Here is a 27,598-nt window from a genome sequence, read left to right on the forward strand (position 1 = left end):
ACATTACTGATCCTGAGTTACCTCCAGTATTATACTCCAGAGCTGCACTCACTATTCTGCTGGTGCAGTCACTGTGTACATACATTACATTACTGATCCTGAGTTACCTCCTGTATTATACTCCAGAGCTGCACTCACTATTCTGCTGGTGCAGTCACTGTGTACATACATTACATTACTGATCCTGAGTTACCTCCTGTATTATACTCCAGAGCTGCACTCACTTTTCTGCTGGTGCAGTTACTGTGTACATACATTACATTACTGATCCTGAGTTACCTCCTGTATTATACCCCAGAGCTGCACTCACTATTCTGCTGGTGCAGTCACTGTGTACATACATTACATTACTGATCCTGAGTTGCATCCTGTATTATACTCCACAGCTGCACTCACTATTCTGCTGCTGCAGTCACTGTGTACATACATTACATTACTGATCCTGAGTTACATCCTGTATTATACTCCAGAGCTGCACTCACTATTCTGCTGGTGCAGTCACTGTGTACATACATTACTGATCCTGAGTAACATGCTGTATTATGCTGCAGAGCTGCACTCACTATTCTGCTGGTGCAGTCACTGTGTACATACATTACTGATCCTGTACTGATCCTTAGTTACCTCCTGTATTATACCCCAGAGCTGCACTCACTATTCTGCTGGTGCAGTCACTGTGTACATACATTACATTACTGATCCTGAGTTACATCCTGTATTAAACCCCAGAGCTGCACTCACTATTCTGCTGGTGCAGTCACTGTGTACATACATTACATTACTGATCCTGAGTTACATCCTGTATTATACCCCAGAGCTGCACTCACTATTCTGCTGGTGCAGTCACTGTGTACATACATTACATTACTGATCCTGAGTTACATCCTGTATTATACTCCAGAGCTGCACTCACTATTCTGCTGGTGCAGTCACAGTGTACATACATTAAATTACTGATCCTGTACTGATCCTGTATTATACCCCAGAGCTGCACTCACTATTCTGCTGGTGCAGTCACTGTGTACATACATTACATTACTGATCCTGACTTACATCCTGTATTATACTCCAGAGCTGCACTCACTATTCTGCTGGTGCAGTCACTGTGTACATACATTACATTACTGATCCTGAGTTACATCCTGTATTATACTCCAGAGCTGCGCTCACTATTCTGCTGGTGCAGTCACTGTGTGCATACATTACATTACTGATCCTGAGTTACATCCTGTATTATACTCCAGAGCTGCACTCATTATTCTGCTGGTGGAGTCACTGTGTACATACATTACATTACTGATCCTTTACTGATCCTGAGTTACATCCTGTATTATACCCCAGAGCTGCACTCACTATTCTGCTGGTGCAGTCACTGTGTACATACATTACATTACTGATCCTGAGTTACATCCTGTATTATACTCCAGAGCTGCACTCATTATTCTGCTGGTGGAGTCACTGTGTACATACATTACATTACTGATCCTGTACTGATCCTGATTTACATCCTGTATTATACTCCAGAGCTGCACTCACTATTCTGCTGGTGCAGTCACTGTGTACATACATTACATTACTGATCCTGGGTTACCTCCTGTATTATACTCCAGAGCAGCACTCACTATTCCGCTGGTGGAGTCACTGTGTACATACATTACATTACTGATCCTGAGTTACATCCTGTATTATACTCCAGAGCTGCACTCACTATTCTGCTGGTGGAGTCACTGTGTACATACATTAAATTACTGATCCTGAGTTACCTCCTGTATTATACTCCAGAGCTGCACTCAGTATTCTGCTGGTGCAGTCACTGTGTACATACATTACATTACTGATCCTGAGTTACCTCCTGTATTATACTCCAGAGCTGCACTCACTATTCTGCTGGTGGAGTCACTGTGTACATACATTACATTACTGATCCTGAGTTACCTCCTGTATTATACTCCAGAGCTGCTCTCACTATTCTGCTGGTGCAGTCACTGTGTACATACATTACAATACTGATCCTGAGCTACATCCTGTATTATACCCCAGAGCTGCACTCACTATTCTGCTGGTGCAGTCACTGTGTACATACATTACATTACTGATCCTGAGTTACATCCTGTATTATACTCCAGAGCTGCACTCACTATTCTGCTGGTGCAGTCACTGTGTACATACATTACATTACTGATCCTGAGTTACATCCTGTATTATACCCCAGAGCTGCACTCACTATTCTGCTGGTGCAGTCACTGTGTACATACATTACATTACTGATCATGAGTTACATCCTGTATTATACTCCAGAGCTGCACTCACTATTCTTCTGGTGGAGTCACTGTGTACATACATTACATTACTGATCCTGAGTTACCTCCAGTATTATACTCCAGAGCTGCACTCACTATTCTGCTGGTGCAGTCACTGTGTACATACATTACATTACTGATCCTGAGTTACATCCTGTATTATACCCCAGAGCTGCACTCACTATTCTGCTGGTGCAGTCACTGTGTATATACATTACATTACTGATCCTGAGTTACATCCTGTATTATACTCCAGTGCTGCACTCACTATTCTGCTGGTGCTGTCACTGTGTACATACATTACATTATTGATCCTGAGTTACCTCCAGTATTATACTGCAGAGCTGTGCTCACTATTCTGCTGGTGCAGTCACTGTGTACATACATTACATTACTGATCCTGAGTTACCTCCAGTATTATACTGCAGAGCTGTGCTCACTATTCTGCTGGTGCAGTCACTGTGTACATACATTACATTACTGATCCTGAGTTACCTCCAGTATTATACTCCAGAGCTGTGCTCACTATTCTGCTGGTGCAGTCACTGTATACATAAACAATGGCTTTTCCAAGTCACCAGCACAGGTTGTGCACAGACACTGAAGCAGCAGGGCTTCCGGGGAGCATTTCTCTCCTGTGTGGAGATCAGAGTGAATGTGCGGCGGTCGCTGCTCTGTGAGCGGACTGCAGTACTAATCAGCTCTGCTACATCTGCGGCGGATTGCAATATGTTATATAACGGACATTTCGGCCGTCAGTGACGGGGGAGGATCCAGCAGAAAAGCAGCGAGAAGCCGGCAGCCCGGACGGTTGATGAAGGATGCAATGTCGGGCGCCGGTCAGATGCAATGGGGGGGAGCTGGGGAAGACCTGGGGGATACAGAGCAGCAGCGCTCAATGCCAAGCAGCAGCTGCAAAAGCTCAAATGAAAGACGACTGTAGGATCAGAAATAGAGCCATGGCTGAGAGCTAATACTGTGAGTCCAATGCGTGAAATCAGCGTCATTAGGGGGCACCACAGCGGCCCATGAAAACCCTAAAAGTCTCTTTTCCCAGCAGTAAGTGCGGCCTGAGGCGCCAGCGGTGTAATACTGCAGGAAACGTCTGCTGGGTGGAGTAGTCGCCAGTTTCGCCATCATTCACATTCCTTCCTTGTGGCTTAAAGTGACAGACACCAAGAAAGGAGATAAGCTTGTGCCCCGGAGAGGCTTTTACCTGACACTAACAGGTGCGGGTACATCTAAAGGGCCCGTATTATGTATGCAGCTCCCTGACAAAGCCCATTCACTCCCGGTATATAGAGTCCGCCGTGGATTGTAGGCAGCAAGTCAAATCAAACACGATTTAAAAAAAATAAATAAAAAGTTCTACATTGTTAGATATATTTTATTACTTTTTACCCTAACATTATCCGTCATCCTAACCCTAACCCTAATCTGGGTTAGAAAAAGGGTAAAAATGTAAAAACGCTTAGTAATGAATGAAGACGAAATTGTACATGACTCTGTACTGTCTTCGTTCATTAGCTGCTCATATTTTGTCATTTCGTTGGCTGCCTATGCAGGGCACAGCAGTGGAGATGAATTGATAATTGGCTGCTGCACTCTGCATAGGCAGCAGCTGAGAAGACAAGTTCATTAAACATTTCTTATCTTGGTTGCTGCTTACACAGAGAACAGCAGCGGCTGACAAATGCATCCCTACTGCTGCGCTCTGCATAGGCAGCAGGTAATCAATGTTCAGTTCCAAGAAGTAAGGAGCGCCGTCCGATGCAGCTACCCCAAAGAGTATACAGGCGAAAAAGGTACAGAATAGCGCCGCAGATAACTGAACCGTCCCGCGGATCTGTAATTAGTTTCCATGAATAACCCAATAATCAGATTTTCCAGAGATCTCCCGGCCGGTTCTTACACCACGGGCCCTGCCTGGAGGCCGGCTGACGTCACACCGCCGTGGGAGCGGTAAATGTACCGTACACCGACTCCCGTGACGGTCGCACTCATTGGTTACGCCATGTTTATCCAGTGCGAGACTTCCCCCCCCCCGATTTGGAGTATCTTGTGCGCCATTTTCACCGTACTGTAATCCCAGTGCTGGAGGCCGCGCGCCGTATGAGGCCGCTGTACTGACAGCGGAGGAATGTTCCCGTGACTGAAGAATGTGGGGTGTGAAGAGCGACACGAAGCGAAAGACCCCCGATGGGCAAAATACAGCAATCCTGCGTTCAGGCTCTCCGGTGGGGGGTCCGTTGTCGTGTGGCCGTTCTCCGGAGCTTTTCGCTCTTTTTGGTGCTGGTTTTTGTGTTTTGCGGGAGGCGCTGACGTTCTGAGGTCCCGACCCCGTAGTCGTCACGATTGTTCCTTGTGAGACGAGCTGCGACCCCCAGCGCTCACCGTGCCGGTACAATAAGGGGAGCACTTCTTTGCTCGGGTCGTTACGGACGTGTCGATACCAATGATGTCGTATTTTATTGTCTTTTATATCGTTTTTTACATTCTTTTTCGCTTTGGGAGAAGTTTTTTTTCCCAATTGTTCTGTTTTTACTCGTTATTATCCTTGACGCTGCGTCCTCTGATTACTCGCTGGAATTATTTTGTGTACGCCTACGCCCTATAAGCCTCAGTAATAAGATGGCAGCCATGGGGGGCATTATAAGACCCCAGATCCCACAACTGCCCATCCACACCCCGTGATCAAGCACAGATCCAAGCTCGCGTCCGGCCATCGAGAAGACACATTACTCATACGCCTGACATAGTGGAGCTGACCTTGTACGATGCAGAAGAGATGAGTTTGCATTTCAAGCTTCTGCTTCTCCGCAGACCTAATCAGCTCTGCTACATCTGCGGCAGGTTGTGTGGTCAGCAGGAGTGCTGCGTACGGCCACCTGTCATACAGGACGCCAGATAATAAGTTTCGGCGATCCCGGACACCTTGCCAATAACCAGAAGAGGCTAACGAGATGTTATTGAGTGCTGGAGCAGAGGCGGCGATGGCGGCAGAGCAGAGGCGGTGATGGCGGCAGCGCAGAGGCGGCGATGGCGGCAGAGCAGAGGCGGCTATGGCGGCAGAGCAGAGGCGGGGATGGCGGCAGAGCAGAGGCCGTGATGGTGGCAGGGCAGAGGCGGTGATGGCGGCAGAGCAGAGGCGGGGATGGCGGCAGAGCAGAGGCGGGGATGGCGGCAGCGCAGAGGCGGCTATGGCGGCAGAGCAGAGGCGGGGATGGCGGCAGAGCAGAGGCCGTGATGGTGGCAGGGCAGAGGCGGTGATGGCGGCAGAGCAGAGGCGGCGATGGCGGCAGAGCAGAGGCGGTGATGGCGGCAGCGCAGAGGCGGCGATGGCGGCAGAGCAGAGGCCGTGATGGTGGCAGGGCAGAGGCGGTGATGGCGGCAGAGCAGAGGCGGGGATGGCGGCAGCGCAGAGGCGGGGATGGCGGCAGCGCAGAGGCGGCGATGGCGGCAGAGCAGAGGAGGCGATGGCAGCAGAGCAGAGGCGGCGATGGCGGCAGCGCAAAAGTGGCGATGGCGGCAGAGCAGAGGCGGCGATGGCGCCAGTGCAGAGGCGGTGATGGCGGCAGCGCAGAGGCGGGGATGGCGGCAGAGCAGAGGCAGTGATGGCGGCAGCGCAGAGGCGGGGATGGCGGCAGAGCAGAGGCAGTGATGGCGGCAGCGCAGAGGCGGCGATGGCGGCAGCGCAGAGGTGGCGATGGGGGCAACGAAGAGGCGGTGACGGCGGCAGCGCAGAGGCGGTGACGGCGGCAGCGCAGAGGCAGCAGAGGCGGTGATGGCGGCAGCGCAGAGGCGGTGATGGCGGCAGCGCAGAGGCGGTGATGGTGGCAGAGCAGAGGCGGTGATGGCGGCAGCGCAGAGGCGGTGATGGTGGCAGAGCAGAGGCGGTGATGGCGGCAGCGCAGAGGCGGTGATGGCGGCAGAGCAGAGGAGGCGATGGCGGCAGAGCAGAGGCGGCGATGGCGGCAGCGCAAAAGTGGCGATGGCGGCAGAGCAGAGGCGGCGATGGCGCCAGTGCAGAGGCGGTGATGGCGGCAGCGCAGAGGCGGGGATGGCGGCAGAGCAGAGGCAGTGATGGCGGCAGCGCAGAGGCGGGGATGGCGGCAGAGCAGAGGCAGTGATGGCGGCAGCGCAGAGGCGGCGATGGCGGCAGCGCAGAGGTGGCGATGGGGGCAACGAAGAGGCGGTGACGGCGGCAGCGCAGAGGCATTGACGGCGGCAGCGCAGAGGCAGCAGAGGCGGTGATGGCAGCAGCGCAGAGGCGGTGATGGCGGCAGCGCAGAGGCGGTGATGGCGGCAGCGCAGAGGCGGTGATGGCGGCAGAGCAGAGGCGGTGATGGCGGCAGCGCAGAGGCGGTGATGGCGGCAGCGCAGAGGCGGTGATGGCGGCAGCGCAGAGGCGGTGATGGTGGCAGAGCAGAGGCGGTGATGGCGGCAGCGCAGAGGCGGTGATGGTGGCAGAGCAGAGGCGGTGATGGCGGCAGCGCAGAGGCGGTGATGGCGGCAGCGCAGAGGCGGTGATGGCGGCAGCGCAGAGGCAGTGATGGCGGCAGCGCAGAGGCGGTACCGCAGAGGACTGAGAGTTACAGCATCCTTAACGGGTGGGCTCGGGGCTGGGAGACCACTACTACTGAAGTAGGTGCAGGCTCCTGAAATACTCTGTGCTGCTGAGGACTCTGCTTCAACCACTTTGTAACTTCTAGTCAAGAGCCTCTCAGAAGACCAGCTCTCCCCCTTTCCTGAAGTACTCTGTGCTGCTGGATGAACCTGTATCTCCCAGCCTGTGACCTCCCCGAAGACCGGCTCATTCCTCTCATGAAATACTCTGTGCTGCTGAAAGACAATTCTCCTTCCACTATGTAACTCCACAAGATTAACATGCCTCTGAAATACTCTGCGCTGCTGGTGGAACCTACACTTTACAGCCTGTGACCCACCATTATGTCCCCAGATTCTTTTCCTGAAATACTCTGTACTGCTTCATCCACAGTGTAACTCTCCATCTGTGACCCAGCACATGAACAGCTTACTGCTCTTTCCAGAGCTCCCCCTATATGTCGCCATTTCCCGCAGCCCGGTCCTCACTGACATCTTCACATGAATGGAGCGGACGCTGACCCACGAGCTGCGCACTTCTCCTCTGAGATACTCTGTGCTGCTGTTAGAGCACAGAAATATGTAGATATATATCTCTAATATGTCCCCTCTGCTCCAGTCACAGCCAGAGCTGCAATCACTGTTCTGCCAGAGGCCTCTTCTATCACCAATATCTCAGACACCTGCAGAAGTATGGATGCAGCTCTGGAGGTGACTGGTGCGCACCATGATGCCCCCATAGATGACGGCTGCCTACCTTGCCGGACTTGCTGGTGTAATTAAAGGCGTAGACCTCCTCGATGTTCCTGTCAATACGTCCAGAGTAAAACTTGCCGATCTGCGCCGGTTTGATGTCTGTCGGCCGACTGACTCCGCTGGCGAACTGCACCAATGTTATAAAGATGAGGAACCCCGGGCAGAAGACGGGCGATACTACACCCTCCATCGTCCTGAGGAGTCCTGAGCCACAGTGTCGTCACAGCAGATGGCGACCCCTCTCCATGGAGTGGAACAGTCCAATACTAATAAATATCTGCTCGCAGCTGCTCCGGATCATAACATGTCTGCAAAACAGGGGGAAACAGTCTGAACCAATGTGTCAGTCCTGTGTCTACAGCTCTATAATACATCATCCAAAGTATCACACAGTGTGCACATCATCATACACACACAGTGTGCACATCATCACACACACAGAGTGCACATCATCATACACACAGAGTGCACATCATCATACACACACAGTGTGCACATCATCATACACAGTGTGCACATCATCACACACACAGAGTGCACATCATCATACACACAGAGTGCACATCATCATACACACACAGTGTGCACATCATCATACACACACAGTGTGCACATCATCACACACACAGAGTGCACATCATCATACACACAGTGTGCACATCATCATACACAGTGTGCACATCATCATACACACAGAGTGCACATCATCAAACACAGTGTGCACATCATCACACACACAGTGTGCACATCATCATACACACAGAGTGCACATCATCACACACACAGTGTGCACATCATCATACACACAGTGTGCACATCATCACACACACAGAGTGCACATCATCATACACACAGAGTGCACATCATCATACACAGTGTGCACATCATCATACACAGTGTGCACATCATCATACACACACAGTGTGCACATCATCACACACAGTGTGCACATCATCATACACACAGACTGCACATCATCATACACACAGTGTGCACATCATCATACACAGTGTGCACATCATCATACACACACAGTGTGCACATCATCATACACAGTGTGCACATCATCATACACACAGACTGCACATCATCATACACACAGTGTGCACATCATCATACACACACAGTGTGCACATCATCATACACAGTGTGCACATCATCACACACACAGAGTGCACATCATCATACACACAGTGTGCACATCATCATACACACACAGTGTGCACATCATCATAAACACACAGTGTGCACATCATCATAAACAGTGTGCACATCATCATACACACAGACTGCACATCATCATACACACAGACTGCACATCATCATACACAGTGTGCACATCATCATACACACACAGTGTGCACATCATCATAAACAGTGTGCACATCATCATACACACAGACTGCACATCATCATACACAGTGTGCACATCATCATACACAGTGTGCACATCATCACACAGAGTGCACATCATCATACACAGGGTGTGCACATCATCATACACACACAGTGTGCACATCATCATACACAGTGTGCACATCATCATACACACAGGCTGCACATCATCATACACACAGACTGCACATCATCATACACACAGACTGCACATCATCATACACACAGTGTACACATCATCACACACACAGAGTGCACATCATCATACACACAGTGTGCACATCAACATACACACAGTGTGCACATCATCATACCCACAGAGTGCACATCATCACACACACAGTGTGCACATCATCATACACACAGTGTGCACATCATCACACACACAGAGTGCACATCATCACACACACAGACTGCACATCATCATACACACAGACTGCACATCATCATACACACAGTGTACACATCATCACACACACAGAGTGCACATCATCACACACACAGACTGCACATCATCATACACACAGACTGCACATCATCATACACACAGTGTGCACATCATCACACACACAGTGTGCACATCATCATACCCACAGAGTGCACATCATCACACACACAGTGTGCACATCATCATACACACAGTGTGCACATCATCACACACACAGAGTGCACATCATCACACACACAGAGTGCACATCATCATACACACAGAGTGCACATCATCATACACAGTGTGCACATCATCATACACACACAGTGTGCACATCATCATACACAGACTGCACATCATCATACACACAGACTGCACATCATCATACACACAGTGTGCACATCATCATACACACACAGTGTGCACATCATCATACACAGTGTGCACATCATCACACACACAGAGTGCACATCATCATACACAGTGTGCACATCATCACACACACAGAGTGCACATCATCATACACACACAGTGTGCACATCATCATACACAGTGTGCACATCATCATACACACAGACTGCACATCATCATACACACAGACTGCACATCATCATACACACAGACTGCACATCATCATACACACAGACTGCACATCATCATACACACAGTGTACACATCATCACACACACAGAGTGCACATCATCATACACACAGTGTGCACATCATCATACACAGTGTGCACATCATCATACACACAGAGTGCACATCATCATACACACAGTGTGCACATCATCACACACACAGTGTACACATCATCACACACACAGAGTGCACATCATCATACACACAGTGTGCACATCATCATACACAGTGTGCACATCATCATACACACAGAGTGCACATCATCATACACACAGAGTGCACATCATCACACACACAGTGTGCACATCATCATACACACACAGTGTGCACATCATCACACACACAGAGTGCACATCATCATACACACACAGTGTGCACATCATCACACACAGTGTGCACATCATCAAACACACAGAGTGCACATCATCATACACACACAGTGTGCACATCATCACACACACAGTGTGCACATCATCACACACACAGAGTGCACATCATCATACACACAGTGTGCACATCATCATACACACACAGTGTGCACATCATCATACACACAGACTGCACATCCACATACACACCGTGTGCACATCATCATACACACAGAGTGCACATCATCACACACACAGAGTGCACATCATCATACACAGTGTGCACATCATCACACACACAGAGTGCACATCATCATACACACAGTGTGCACATCATCATACACCCAGTGTGCACATCATCATACACACAGAGTGCACATCATCACACACACAGAGTGCACATCATCATACACACAGAGTGCACATCATCATACACACAGTGTGCACATCATCACACACACAGAGTGCACATCATCATACACAGTGTGCACATCATCACACACACAGAGTGCACATCATCATACACACAGTGTGCACATCAACATACACACAGTGTGCACATCATCATACCCACAGAGTGCACATCATCACACACACAGTGTGCACATCATCATACACACAGTGTGCACATCATCACACACACAGAGTGCACATCATCATACACACAGAGTGCACATCATCATACACACAGAGTGCACATCATCATACACCCAGTGTGCACATCATCACACACACAGAGTGCACATCATCATACACACAGAGTGCACATCATCATACACACAGAGTGCACATCATCACACACACACACAGAGTGCACATCATCACACACACAGAGTGCACATCATCATACACAGTGTGCACATCATCATACACACACAGTGTGCACATCATCACACACACAGAGTGCACATCATCATACACACAGAGTGCACATCATCATACACACAGAGTGCACATCATCATACACACAGAGTGCACATCATCATACACCCAGTGTGCACATCATCACACACACAGAGTGCACATCATCATACACACAGAGTGCACATCATCATACACACAGAGTGCACATCATCACACACCCAGTGTGCACATCATCACACACACAGAGTGCACATCATCATACACACAGAGTGCACATCATCATACACACAGAGTGCACATCATCATACACACAGTGTGCACATCATCATACACAGTGTGCACATCATCACACACACAGTGTGCACATCATCACACACACAGTGTGCACATCATCATACACACACAGTGTGCACATCATCATACACACAGAGTGTACATCATCATACACACAGAGTGCACATCATCATACACACAGAGTGCACATCATCACACACACACAGTGTGCACATCATCACACACACAGAGTGCACATCATCATACACACAGAGTGCACATCATCATACACACAGAGTGCACATCATCACACACACACAGTGTGCACATCATCACACACACAGAGTGCACATCATCATACACACAGAGTGCACATCATCACACACACAGAGTGCACATCATCATACACAGTGTGCACATCATCATACACACACAGTGTGCACATCATCATACACACAGACTGCACATCATCATACACACACAGTGTGCACATCATCATACACACAGAGTGCACATCATCACACACACACAGTGTGCACATCATCACACACACAGAGTGCACATCATCATACACACAGAGTGCACATCATCATACACACAGAGTGCACATCATCATACACACAGAGTGCACATCATCACACACAGTGTGCACATCATCATACACAGTGTGCACATCATCACACACACAGAGTGCACATCATCATACACACAGAGTGCACATCATCATACACACACAGTGTGCACATCATCACACACGCAGTGTGCACATCATCATACACACAGACTGCACATCATCATACACACACAGTGTGCACATCATCATACACACAGAGTGCACATCATCACACACACAGTGTGCACATCATCATACACAGTGTGCACATCATCACACACACAGAGTGCACATCATCATACACACAGTGTGCACATCATCATACACACACAGTGTGCACATCATCACACACACAGTGTGCACATCATCACACACACAGAGTGCACATCATCATACACAGAGTGCACATCATCATACACACAGAGTGCACATCATCACACACACACAGTGTGCACATCATCACACACACAGAGTGCACATCATCATACACACAGAGTGCACATCATCATACACACAGAGTGCACATCATCACACACACACACAGAGTGCACATCATCACACACACAGAGTGCACATCATCATACACAGTGTGCACATCATCATACACACACAGTGTGCACATCATCACACACACAGAGTGCACATCATCATACACACAGAGTGCACATCATCATACACACAGAGTGCACATCATCATACACACAGAGTGCACATCATCACACACACAGAGTGCACATCATCATACACAGTGTGCACATCATCACACACACAGAGTGCACATCATCATACACACAGTGTGCACATTATCATACACACACAGTGTGCACATCATCACACACACAGTGTGCACATCATCACACACACAGAGTGCACATCATCATACACAGTGTGCACATCATCACACACACAGAGTGCACATCATCACACACACAGTGTGCACATCACACACACAGTGTGCACATCATCACACACAGAGTGCACATCATCATACACAGTGTGCACATCATCACACACACAGAGTGCACATCATCACACACACAGTGTGCACATCATCACACACACAGTGTGCACATCATCACACACACAGAGTGCACATCATCATACACACAGTGTGCACATCATCATACACAGTGTGCACATCATCACACACACAGAGTGCACATCATCATACACAGTGTGCACATCATCATACACAGTGTGCACATCATCACACACACAGAGTGCACATCATCATACACACAGTGTGCACATCATCACACACAGTGTGCACATCATCACACACACAGAGTGCACATCATCATACACACAGTGTGCACATCATCATACACATTGTGCACATCATCACACACACAGAGTGCACATCATCATACACACAGAGTGCACATCATCATACACACAGAGTGCACATCATCATACACAGTGTGCACATCATCATACACACAGTGTGCACATCATCATACACAGACTGCACATCATCATACACACAGACTGCACATCATCATACACACAGTGTGCACATCATCATACACACACAGTGTGCACATCATCATACACAGTGTGCACATCATCACACACACAGAGTGCACATCATCATACACACAGTGTGCACATCATCATACACACACAGTGTGCACATCATCATACACAGTGTGCACATCATCATACACACAGACTGCACATCATCATACACATAGACTGCACATCATCATACACACAGTGTGCACATCATCATACACACACAGTGTGCACATCATCATACACAGTGTGCACATCATCACACACACAGAGTGCACATCATCATACACACAGTGTGCACATCATCACACACACAGTGTACACATCATCACACACACAGAGTGCACATCATCATACACACAGTGTGCACATCATCATACACACAGAGTGCACATCATCATACACACAGAGTGCACATCATCACACACACAGTGTGCACATCATCATACACACACAGTGTGCACATCATCACACACACAGAGTGCACATCATCATACACATAGAGTGCACATCATCATACACACACAGTGTGCACATCATCACACACAGTGTGCACATCATCAAACACACAGAGTGCACATCATCATACACACAGAGTGCACATCATCATACACACACAGTGTGCACATCATCACACACACAGTGTGCACATCATCACACACACAGAGTGCACATCATCATACACACAGACTGCACATCCACATACACACCGTGTGCACATCATCATACACACAGAGTGCACATCATCACACACACAGAGTGCACATCATCATACACAGTGTGCACATCATCACACACACAGAGTGCACATCATCATACACACAGTGTGCACATCATCATACACCCAGTGTGCACATCATCATACACACAGAGTGCACATCATCACACACACAGAGTGCACATCATCATACACACAGAGTGCACATCATCATACACACAGTGTGCACATCATCACACACACAGAGTGCACATCATCATACACACAGAGTGCACATCATCATACACACAGAGTGCACATCATCATACACACAGAGTGCACATCATCATACACCAGTGTGCACATCATCACACACACAGAGTGCACATCATCATACACACAGAGTGCACATCATCATACACCCAGTGTGCACATCATCACACACACAGAGTGCACATCATCATACACACAGAGTGCACATCATCATACACACAGAGTGCACATCATCATACACACAGTGTGCACATCATCATACACAGTGTGCACATCATCACACACACAGTGTGCACATCATCACACACACAGTGTGCACATCATCATACACACACAGTGTGCACATCATCATACACACAGAGTGTACATCATCATACACACAGAGTGCACATCATCATACACACAGAGTGCACATCATCACACACACACAGTGTGCACATCATCACACACACAGAGTGCACATCATCATACACACAGAGTGCACATCATCATACACACAGAGTGCACATCATCATACACAGTGTGCACATCATCACACACACACAGAGTGCACATCATCACACACACAGAGTGCACATCATCATACACAGTGTGCACATCATCATACACACACAGTGTGCACATCATCACACACACAGAGTGCACATCATCATACACACAGAGTGCACATCATCATACACACAGAGTGCACATCATCATACACACAGAGTGCACATCATCACACACAGTGTGCACATCATCATACACAGTGTGCACATCATCACACACACAGAGTGCACATCATCATACACACAGAGTGCACATCATCATACACACACAGTGTGCACATCATCACACACACAGTGTGCACATCACCACACACACAGAGTGCACATCATCATACACACAGACTGCACATCATCATACACACACAGTGTGCACATCATCATACACACAGAGTGCACATCATCACACACACAGTGTGCACATCATCATACACAGTGTGCACATCATCACACACAGAGTGCACATCATCATACACACAGTGTGCACATCATCATACACACACAGTGTGCACATCATCACACACACAGTGTGCACATCATCATACACACAGAGTGCACATCATCATACACACAGAGTGCACATCATCACACACACACAGTGTGCACATCATCACACACACAGAGTGCACATCATCATACACACAGAGTGCACATCATCATACACACAGAGTGCACATCATCACACACACACAGAGTGCACATCATCACACACACAGAGTGCACATCATCATACACAGTGTGCACATCATCATACACACACAGTGTGCACATCATCACACACACAGAGTGCACATCATCATACACACAGAGTGCACATCATCATACACACAGAGTGCACATCATCATACACACAGAGTGCACATCATCATACACAGTGTGCACATCATCACACACACAGAGTGCACATCATCATACACACAGTGTGCACATTATCATACACACACAGTGTGCACATCATCACACACACAGTGTGCACATCATCACACACAGAGTGCACATCATCACACACAGAGTGCACATCATCACACACAGTGTGCACATCATCTCACACACAGAGTGCACATCATCACACACACAGTGTGCACATCATCACACACACAGTGTGCACATCATCACACACACAGAGTGCACATCATCACACACAGTGTGCACATCATCTCACACACAGAGTGCACATCATCACACACACAGTGTGCACATCATCACACACACAGTGTGCACATCATCACACACACAGTGTGCACATCATCACACACACAGAGTGCACATCATCATACACACAGTGTGCACATCATCACACACACAGAGTGCACATCATCACACACACAGTGTGCACATCATCACACACACAGTGTGCACATCATCACACACACAGAGTGCACATCATCATACACACAGTGTGCACATCATCATACACAGTGTGCACATCATCACACACACAGAGTGCACATCATCATACACAGTGTGCACATCATCACACACACAGTGTACACATCATCATACACACAGTGTGCACATCATCATACACACAGTGTGCACATCATCACACACAGTGTGCACATCATCACACAGAGTGTGCACATCATCACACACACAGAGTGCACATCATCATACACACAGAGTGCACATCATCATACACACAGTGTGCACATCATCACACACACAGAGTGCACATCATCATACACACAGTGTGCACATCATCATACACAGTGTGCACATCATCACACACAGTGTGCACATCATCACACACACAGAGTGCACATCATCATACACACAGTGTGCACATCATCATACACAGTGTGCACATCATCATACACAGTGTGCACATCATCACACACACAGAGTGCACATCATCATACACACAGTGTGCACATCATCATACACAGTGTGCACATCATCACACACACAGAGTGCACATCATCATACACAGTGTGCACATCATCATACACAGTGTGCACATCATCACACACACAGTGTACACATCATCACACACACAGTGTGCACATCATCACACACACAGTGTGCACATCATCACACACAGTGTGCACATCATCACACACACAGAGTGCACATCATCATACACACAGAGTGCACATCATCATACACACAGTGTGCACATCATCACACACACAGAGTGCACATCATCATACACACAGAGTGCACATCATCATACACACAGACTGCACATCATCATACACACAGAGTGCACATCATCATACACCCAGTGTGCACATCATCACACACACAGAGTGCACATCATCATACACACAGAGTGCACATCATCATACACACAGAGTGCACATCATCATACACCCAGTGTGCACATCATCACACACACAGAGTGCACATCATCATACACACAGAGTGCACATCATCATACACACAGAGTGCACATCATCATACACACAGTGTGCACATCATCATACACAGTGTGCACATCATCACACACACAGTGTGCACATCATCACACACACAGTGTGCACATCATCATACACACACAGTGTGCACATCATCATACACACAGAGTGTACATCATCATACACACAGAGTGCACATCATCATACACACAGAGTGCACATCATCACACACACACAGTGTGCACATCATCACACACACAGAGTGCACTTCATCATACACACAGAGTGCACATCATCATACACACAGAGTGCACATCATCATACACAGTGTGCACATCATCACACACACACAGAGTGCACATCATCACACACACAGAGTGCACATCATCATACACAGTGTGCACATCATCATACACACACAGTGTGCACATCATCACACACACAGTGTGCACATCATCATACACACAGAGTGCACATCATCACACACAGTGTGCACATCATCATACACAGTGTGCACATCATCACACACACAGAGTGCACATCATCATACACAGAGTGCACATCATCATACACACACAGTGTGCACATCATCACACACACAGTGTGCACATCACCACACACACAGAGTGCACATCATCATACACACAGACTGCACATCATCATACACACACAGTGTGCACATCATCATACACACAGAGTGCACATCATCACACACACAGTGTGCACATCATCATACACAGTGTGCACATCATCACACACACAGAGTGCACATCATCATACACACAGTGTGCACATCATCATACACACAGTGTGCACATCATCACACACACAGTGTGCACATCATCATACACACAGTGTGCACATCATCATACACACAGAGTGCACATCATCATACACACAGAGTGCACATCATCACACACACACAGTGTGCACATCATCACACACACAGAGTGCACATCATCATACACACAGAGTGCACATCATCATACACACAGAGTGCACATCATCACACACACAGACTGCACATCCACATACACACCGTGTGCACATCATCATACACACAGAGTGCACATCATCACACACACAGAGTGCACATCATCATACACAGTGTGCACATCATCACACACACAGAGTGCACATCATCATACACACAGTGTGCACATCATCATACACCCAGTGTGCACATCATCATACACACAGAGTGCACATCATCACACACACAGAGTGCACATCATCATACACACAGAGTGCACATCATCATACACACAGTGTGCACATCATCACACACACAGAGTGCACATCATCATACACACAGAGTGCACATCATCATACACACAGAGTGCACATCATCATACACACAGAGTGCACATCATCATACACCCAGTGTGCACATCATCACACACACAGAGTGCACATCATCATACACACAGAGTGCACATCATCATACACACAGAGTGCACATCATCATACACCCAGTGTGCACATCATCACACACACAGAGTGCACATCATCATACACACAGAGTGCACATCATCATACACACAGTGTGCACATCATCATACACAGTGTGCACATCATCACACACACAGTGTGCACATCATCACACACACAGTGTGCACATCATCATACACACACAGTGTGCACATCTTCATACACACAGAGTGTACATCATCATACACACAGAGTGCACATCATCACACACACACAGTGTGCACATCATCACACACACAGAGTGCACATCATCACACACACACAGAGTGCACATCATCATACACAGTGTGCACATCATCATACACACACAGTGTGCACATCATCACACACACAGAGTGCACATCATCATACACACAGAGTGCACATCATCATACACACAGAGTGCACATCATCATACACACAGAGTGCACATCATCATACACACAGAGTGCACATCATCACACACACAGAGTGCACATCATCATACACAGTGTGCACATCATCACACACACAGAGTGCACATCATCATACACACAGTGTGCACATTATCATACACACACAGTGTGCACATCATCACACACACAGTGTGCACATCATCACACACAGAGTGCACATCATCACACACAGAGTGCACATCATCACACACAGTGTGCACATCATCACACACACAGAGTGCACATCATCACACACACAGTGTGCACATCATCACACACACAGTGTGCACATCATCACACACAGAGTGCACATGATCATACACAGTGTGCACATCATCACACACACAGAGTGCACATCATCACACACACAGAGTGCACATCATCACACACACAGAGTGCACATCATCATACACACAGTGTGCACATCATCACACACACAGTGTGCACATCATCACACACAGTGTGCACATCATCACACACACAGAGTGCACATCATCATACACATTGTGCACATCATCACACACACAGAGTGCACATCATCATACACACAGAGTGCACATCATCATACACACAGAGTGCACATCATCATACACAGTGTGCACATCATCATACACACAGTGTGCACATCATCATACACAGACTGCACATCATCATACACACAGACTGCACATCATCATACACACAGTGTGCACATCATCATACACACAGTGTGCACATCATCATACACAGTGTGCACATCATCACACACACAGAGTGCACATCATCATACACACAGTGTGCACATCATCATACACAGTGTGCACATCATCATACACACAGACTGCACATCATCATACACACAGACTGCACATCATCATACACACAGTGTGCACATCATCATACACACACAGTGTGCACATCATCACACACACAGAGTGCACATCATCACACACACAGAGTGCACATCATCATACACACAGTGTGCACATCATCACACACACAGTGTACACATCATCACACACACAGAGTGCACATCATCATACACACAGTGTGCACATCATCATACACAGTGTGCACATCATCATACACACAGAGTGCACATCATCACACACACAGTGTGCACATCATCATACACACACAGTGTGCACATCATCACACACATAGAGTGCACATCATCATACACACACAGTGTGCACATCATCACACACAGTGTGCACATCATCAAACACACAGAGTGCACATCATCATACACACAGAGTGCACATCATCATACACACACAGTGTGCACATCATCACACACACAGTGTGCACATCATCACACACACAGAGTGCACATCATCATACACACAGACTGCACATCCACATACACACCGTGTGCACATCATCATACACACAGAGTGCACATCATCACACACACAGAGTGCACATCATCATACACAGTGTGCACATCATCACACACACAGAGTGCACATCATCATACACACAGTGTGCACATCATCATACACCCAGTGTGCACATCATCATACACACAGAGTGCACATCATCACACACACAGAGTGCACATCATCATACACACAGAGTGCACATCATCATACACACAGTGTGCACATCATCACACACACAGAGTGCACATCATCATACACACAGAGTGCACATCATCATACACACAGAGTGCACATCATCATACACACAGAGTGCACATCATCATACACCCAGTGTGCACATCATCACACACACAGAGTGCACATCATCATACACACAGAGTGCACATCATCATACACACAGAGTGCACATCATCATACACCCAGTGTGCACATCATCACACACACAGAGTGCACATCATCATACACACAGAGTGCACATCATCATACACACAGTGTGCACATCATCATACACAGTGTGCACATCATCACACACACAGTGTGCACATCATCACACACACAGTGTGCACATCATCATACACACACAGTGTGCACATCATCATACACACACAGTGTACATCATCATACACACAGAGTGCACATCATCACACACACACAGTGTGCACATCATCACACACACAGAGTGCACATCATCATACACACAGAGTGCACATCATCATACACAGTGTGCACATCATCACACACACACAGAGTGCACATCATCACACACACAGAGTGCACATCATCATACACAGTGTGCACATCATCATACACACACAGTGTGCACATCATCACACACACAGAGTGCACATCATCATACACACAGAGTGCACATCATCATACACACAGAGTGCACATCATCATACACACAGAGTGCACATCATCATACACACAGAGTGCACATCATCACACACAGTGTGCACATCATCACACACAGTGTGCACATCATCACACACACAGAGTGCACATCATCATACACACAGAGTGCACATCATCATACACACACAGTGTGCACATCATCATACACACAGAGTGCACATCATCATACACACAGAGTGCACATCATCACACACACAGTGTGCACATCACCACACACACAGTGTGCACATCACCACACACACAGAGTGCACATCATCATACACACAGACTGCACATCATCATACACACACAGTGTGCACATCATCATACACACAGAGTGCACATCATCACACACACAGTGTGCACATCATCATACACAGTGTGCACATCATCACACACACAGAGTGCACATCATCATACACACAGTGTGCACATCATCATACACACACAGTGTGCACATCATCACACACACAGTGTGCACATCATCACACACAGAGTGCACATCATCATACACACAGAGTGCACATCATCATACACACAGAGTGCACATCATCACACACACACAGTGTGCACATCATCACACACACAGAGTGCACATCATCATACACACAGAGTGCACATCATCATACACACAGAGTGCACATCATCACACACACACAGAGTGCACATCATCACACACACAGAGTGCACATCATCATACACAGTGTGCACATCATCATACACACACAGTGTGCACATCATCACACACACAGAGTGCACATCATCATACACACAGAGTGCACATCATCATACACACAGAGTGCACATCATCATACACACAGAGTGCACATCATCATACACACAGAGTGCACATCATCACACACACAGAGTGCACATCATCATACACAGTGTGCACATCATCACACACACAGAGTGCACATCATCACACACAGTGTGCACATCATCACACACACAGAGTGCACATCATCACACACACAGTGTGCACATCATCACACACACAGTGTGCACATCATCACACACAGAGTGCACATCATCATACACAGTGTGCACATCATCACACACACAGAGTGCACATCATCACACACACAGTGTGCACATCATCACACACACAGTGTGCACATCATCACACACACAGAGTGCACATCATCATACACACAGTGTGCACATCATCATACACAGTGTGCACATCATCACACACACAGAGTGCACATCATCATACACACAGTGTGCACATCATCATACACAGTGTGCACATCATCACACACACAGAGTGCACATCATCATACACACAGTGTGCACATCATCACACACACAGTGTGCACATCATCACACACAGTGTGCACATCATCACACACACAGAGTGCACATCATCATACACACAGTGTGCACATCATCATACACATTGTGCACATCATCACACACACAGAGTGCACATCATCATACACACAGAGTGCACATCATCATACACACAGAGTGCACATCATCATACACACAGTGTGCACATCATCATACACAGTGTGCACATCATCATACACACAGTGCACATCATCATACACACAGAGTGCACATCATCACACACACAGAGTGCACATCATCATGCACACAGTGTGCACATCATCATACACACAGAGTGCACATCATCATACACACAGTGTGCACATCATCACGCACACAGAGTGCACATCATCATACACACAGAGTGCACATCATCATACACACAGTGTGCACATCATCACACACACAGTGTGCACATCATCAAACACACAGAGTGCACATCATCATACACATAGAGTGCACATCATCACACACACAGTGTGCACATCATCATACACACAGTGTGCACATCATCATACACAGTGTGCACATCATCATACACACAGAGTGCACATCATCACACACAGTGTGCACATCATCATACACACAGTGTGCACATCATCATACACAGTGTGCACATCATCATACACACAGAGTGCACATCATCATACACACAATGTGCACATCATCATACACAGTGTACACTTCATCATACACACAGTGTGCACATCCTCATACACACAGAGTGCACATCATCATACACACAGTGTGCACATCATCATACACAGTGTACACTTCATCATACACACAGTGTGCACATCATCATACACAGTGTGCACATCATCATACACACAATGTGCACATCATCATACACACAGAGTGCACATCATCATACACACAGTGTGCACATCATCATACACACAGTGTGCACATCATCATACACACAGTGTGCACATCATCATACACAGTGTGCACATCATCACACACACACAGAGTGCACATCATCATACACACAGTGTGCACATCATCATACACACAGTGTGCACTTCATCATACACACAGTGTGCACATCATCATACACAGTGTGCACATCATCATACACACAATGTGCACATCATCATACACACAGTGTGCACATCCTCATACACACAGTGTGCACATCATCACACACACAGTGTGCACATCATCATACACACACAGAGTGCACATCATCATACACACAGAGTGCACATCATCATACACAAAGTGTGCACATCATAATACACACAGTGTGCACATCATCATACACACAGTGTGCACATCATCATACACACAGTGTGCACATCATCACACACACAGTGTACACTTCATCATACACAGTGTGCACATCATCATACACACAGTGTGCACATCATCATACACACAGTGTGCACATCATCACACACACAGTGTACACTTCATCATACACAGTGTGCACATCATCATACACACACAGAGTGCACATCATCATACACACAGAGTGCACATCATCATACACAAAGTGTGCACATCATAATACACACAGTGTGCACATCATCATACACACAGTGTGCACATCATCATACACAGTGTGCACATTATCACACACAGAGTGCACATCATCATACACACAGAGTGCACATCATCATACACAAAGTGTGCACATCATAATACACACAGTGTGCACATCATCATACACACAGTGTGCACATCATCATACACACAGTGTGCACATCATCACACACAGTGTGCACATCATCATACACACAGAGTGCACATCATCACACACACAGAGTGCACATCATCACACACACAGTGTGCACATCATCATACACACAGAGTGCACATCATCATACACACAGAGTGCACATCATCATACACACAGTGTACACTTCATCATACACACAGTGTGCACATCATCATACAGTGTGCACATCATCATACACACAGTGTGCACATCATCACTCACACCGTGTACACTTCATCATACACACAGTGTGCACATCATCATACACAGTGTGCACATCATCATACACACAGTGTGCACATCATCATACACACAGAGTGCACATCATCATACACACAGTGTGCACATCATCATACACAGAGTGCACATCATCACACACAGTGTGCACATCATCATACACACAGTGTGCACATCATCATACACACAGTGTTCACATCATCATACACAGTGTGCACATCATCAGACACAGTGTGCACATCATCACACACACAGTGTGCACATCATCATACACAGTGTGCACATCATCATACACAGTGTGCACATCATCATACACACAGAGTGCACATCATCACACACACAGTGTGCACATCATCACACACACAGTGTGCACATCATCATACACACAGTGTGCACATCATCATACACACAGTGTGCACATCATCATACACAGTGTGCACATCATCATACACACAGTGTCCACATCATCATACACACAGTGTGCACATCATCATACACAGTGTGCACATCATCATACACAGTGTGCACATCATCATACACAGTGTGCACATCATCATACACACAGTGTGCACATCATCATACACAGTGTGCACATCATACACACAGTGTGCACATCATCATACACAGTGTGCACATCATCACACACACAGTGTGCACATCATCATACACAGTGTGCACATCATACACACAGTGTGCACATCATCATACACACAGTGCGCACATCATCATACACACAGTGTTCACATCATCATACACAGTGTGCACATCATCAGACACAGTGTGCACATCATACACACAGTGTGCACATCATCATACACACAGTGTGCACATCATCATACACAGTGTGCACATCATACACACAGTGTGCACATCATCATACACACAGTGTGCACATCATCATACACACAGTGTTCACATCATCATACACAGTGTGCACATCATCAGACACAGTGTGCACATCATCACACACACAGTGTGCACATCATCATACACAGTGTGCACATCATCATACACAGTGTGCACATCATCATACACACAGAGTGCACATCATCACACACACAGTGTGCACATCATCACACACACAGTGTGCACATCATCATACACACAGTGTGCACATCATCATACACACAGTGTGCACATCATCATACACAGTGTGCACATCATCATACACACAGTGTCCACATCATCATACACACAGTGTGCACATCATCATACACAGTGTGCACATCATCATACACAGTGTGCACATCATCATACACAGTGTGCACATCATCATACACACAGTGTGCACATCATCATACACAGTGTGCACATCATACACACAGTGTGCACATCATCATACACAGTGTGCACATCATCACACACACAGTGTGCACATCATCATACACAGTGTGCACATCATACACACAGTGTGCACATCATCATACACACAGTGCGCACATCATCATACACACAGTGTGCACATCATCATACACAGTGTGCACATCATCATACACACAGTGTGCACATCATCACACACACAGTGTGCACATCATCACACACACAGTGTGCACATCATCATACACAGTGTGCACATCATCATACACACAGTGTGCACATCATCACACACACAGTGTGCACATCATCACACACACAGAGTGCACATCATCATACACACAGTGTGCACATCATCATACACACAGAGTGCACATCATCATACACACAGTGTGCACATCATCATACACAGTGTGCACATCATCACACACACAGTGTGCACATCATCATACACACAGTGTGCACATCATCACACACAAAGTGTACACTTCATCATACACACAGTGTGCACATCATCATACAGTGTGCACATCATCATACACAGTGTGCACATCATCATACACACAGTGTGCACATCATCATACACAGTGTGCACATCATCATACACAGTGTGCACATCATCATACACACAGTCCGCACATCATCATACACAGTGTGCACATCATCATACACAGTGTGCACATCATCATACACACAGTGTGCACATCATCATACACAGTGTGCACATCATCATACACACAGTGCGCACATAATCATACACAGTGCGCACATCATCATACACAGTGTGCACATCATCACACACACAGAGTGCACATCCTCATACACACAATGCGCACATCATCATACACACAGTGTGCACATCATCATACACAGAGTGTACACTTCATCATACACACAGTGTGCACATCATCATACACACAGTGTGCACATCATCATACACAGTGTGCACATCATCATACACAGAGTGCACATCCTCATACACACAGTGTGCACATCATCATACACACAGAGTGCACATCATCATACACACAGTGTGCACATCATCATACACAGTGCGCACATCATCACACACACAGTGTACACTTCATCATACACACAGTGTGCACATCCTCATATACACAGTGTGCACATCATCACACACACACAGTACACATCATCACACACACAGTGTGCACATCATCACACACACAGAGT

The 27,598-nt window shown here is 47.0% G+C and overlaps 1 protein-coding gene across 2 annotated transcripts in view; it reads right to left on the reverse strand.

Moving 5' to 3' along the window:
- The window catches only part of SIDT1 (SID1 transmembrane family member 1), a 294,206-nt gene that overhangs the window by 259,149 nt on the left and 7,459 nt on the right, over nucleotides 1-27,598 (reverse strand). For both annotated transcript variants that reach the window (XM_073668654.1, XM_073668653.1), the window contains exon 2: nucleotides 7,663-7,969. In XM_073668654.1, the coding sequence (XP_073524755.1) occupies nucleotides 7,663-7,851 (189 nt within the window). In that variant the 5' untranslated portion in view covers nucleotides 7,852-7,969. The remainder of the gene's footprint in view (nucleotides 1-7,662; nucleotides 7,970-27,598) is intronic.

This window comes from Phyllobates terribilis, unplaced genomic scaffold (assembly GCF_046119375.1).
Source record: "Phyllobates terribilis strain yellow unplaced genomic scaffold, ASM4611937v1 Scaffold_2__4_contigs__length_985480577, whole genome shotgun sequence".
Classification (NCBI taxonomy): Eukaryota; Metazoa; Chordata; class Amphibia; order Anura; family Dendrobatidae; genus Phyllobates; species Phyllobates terribilis.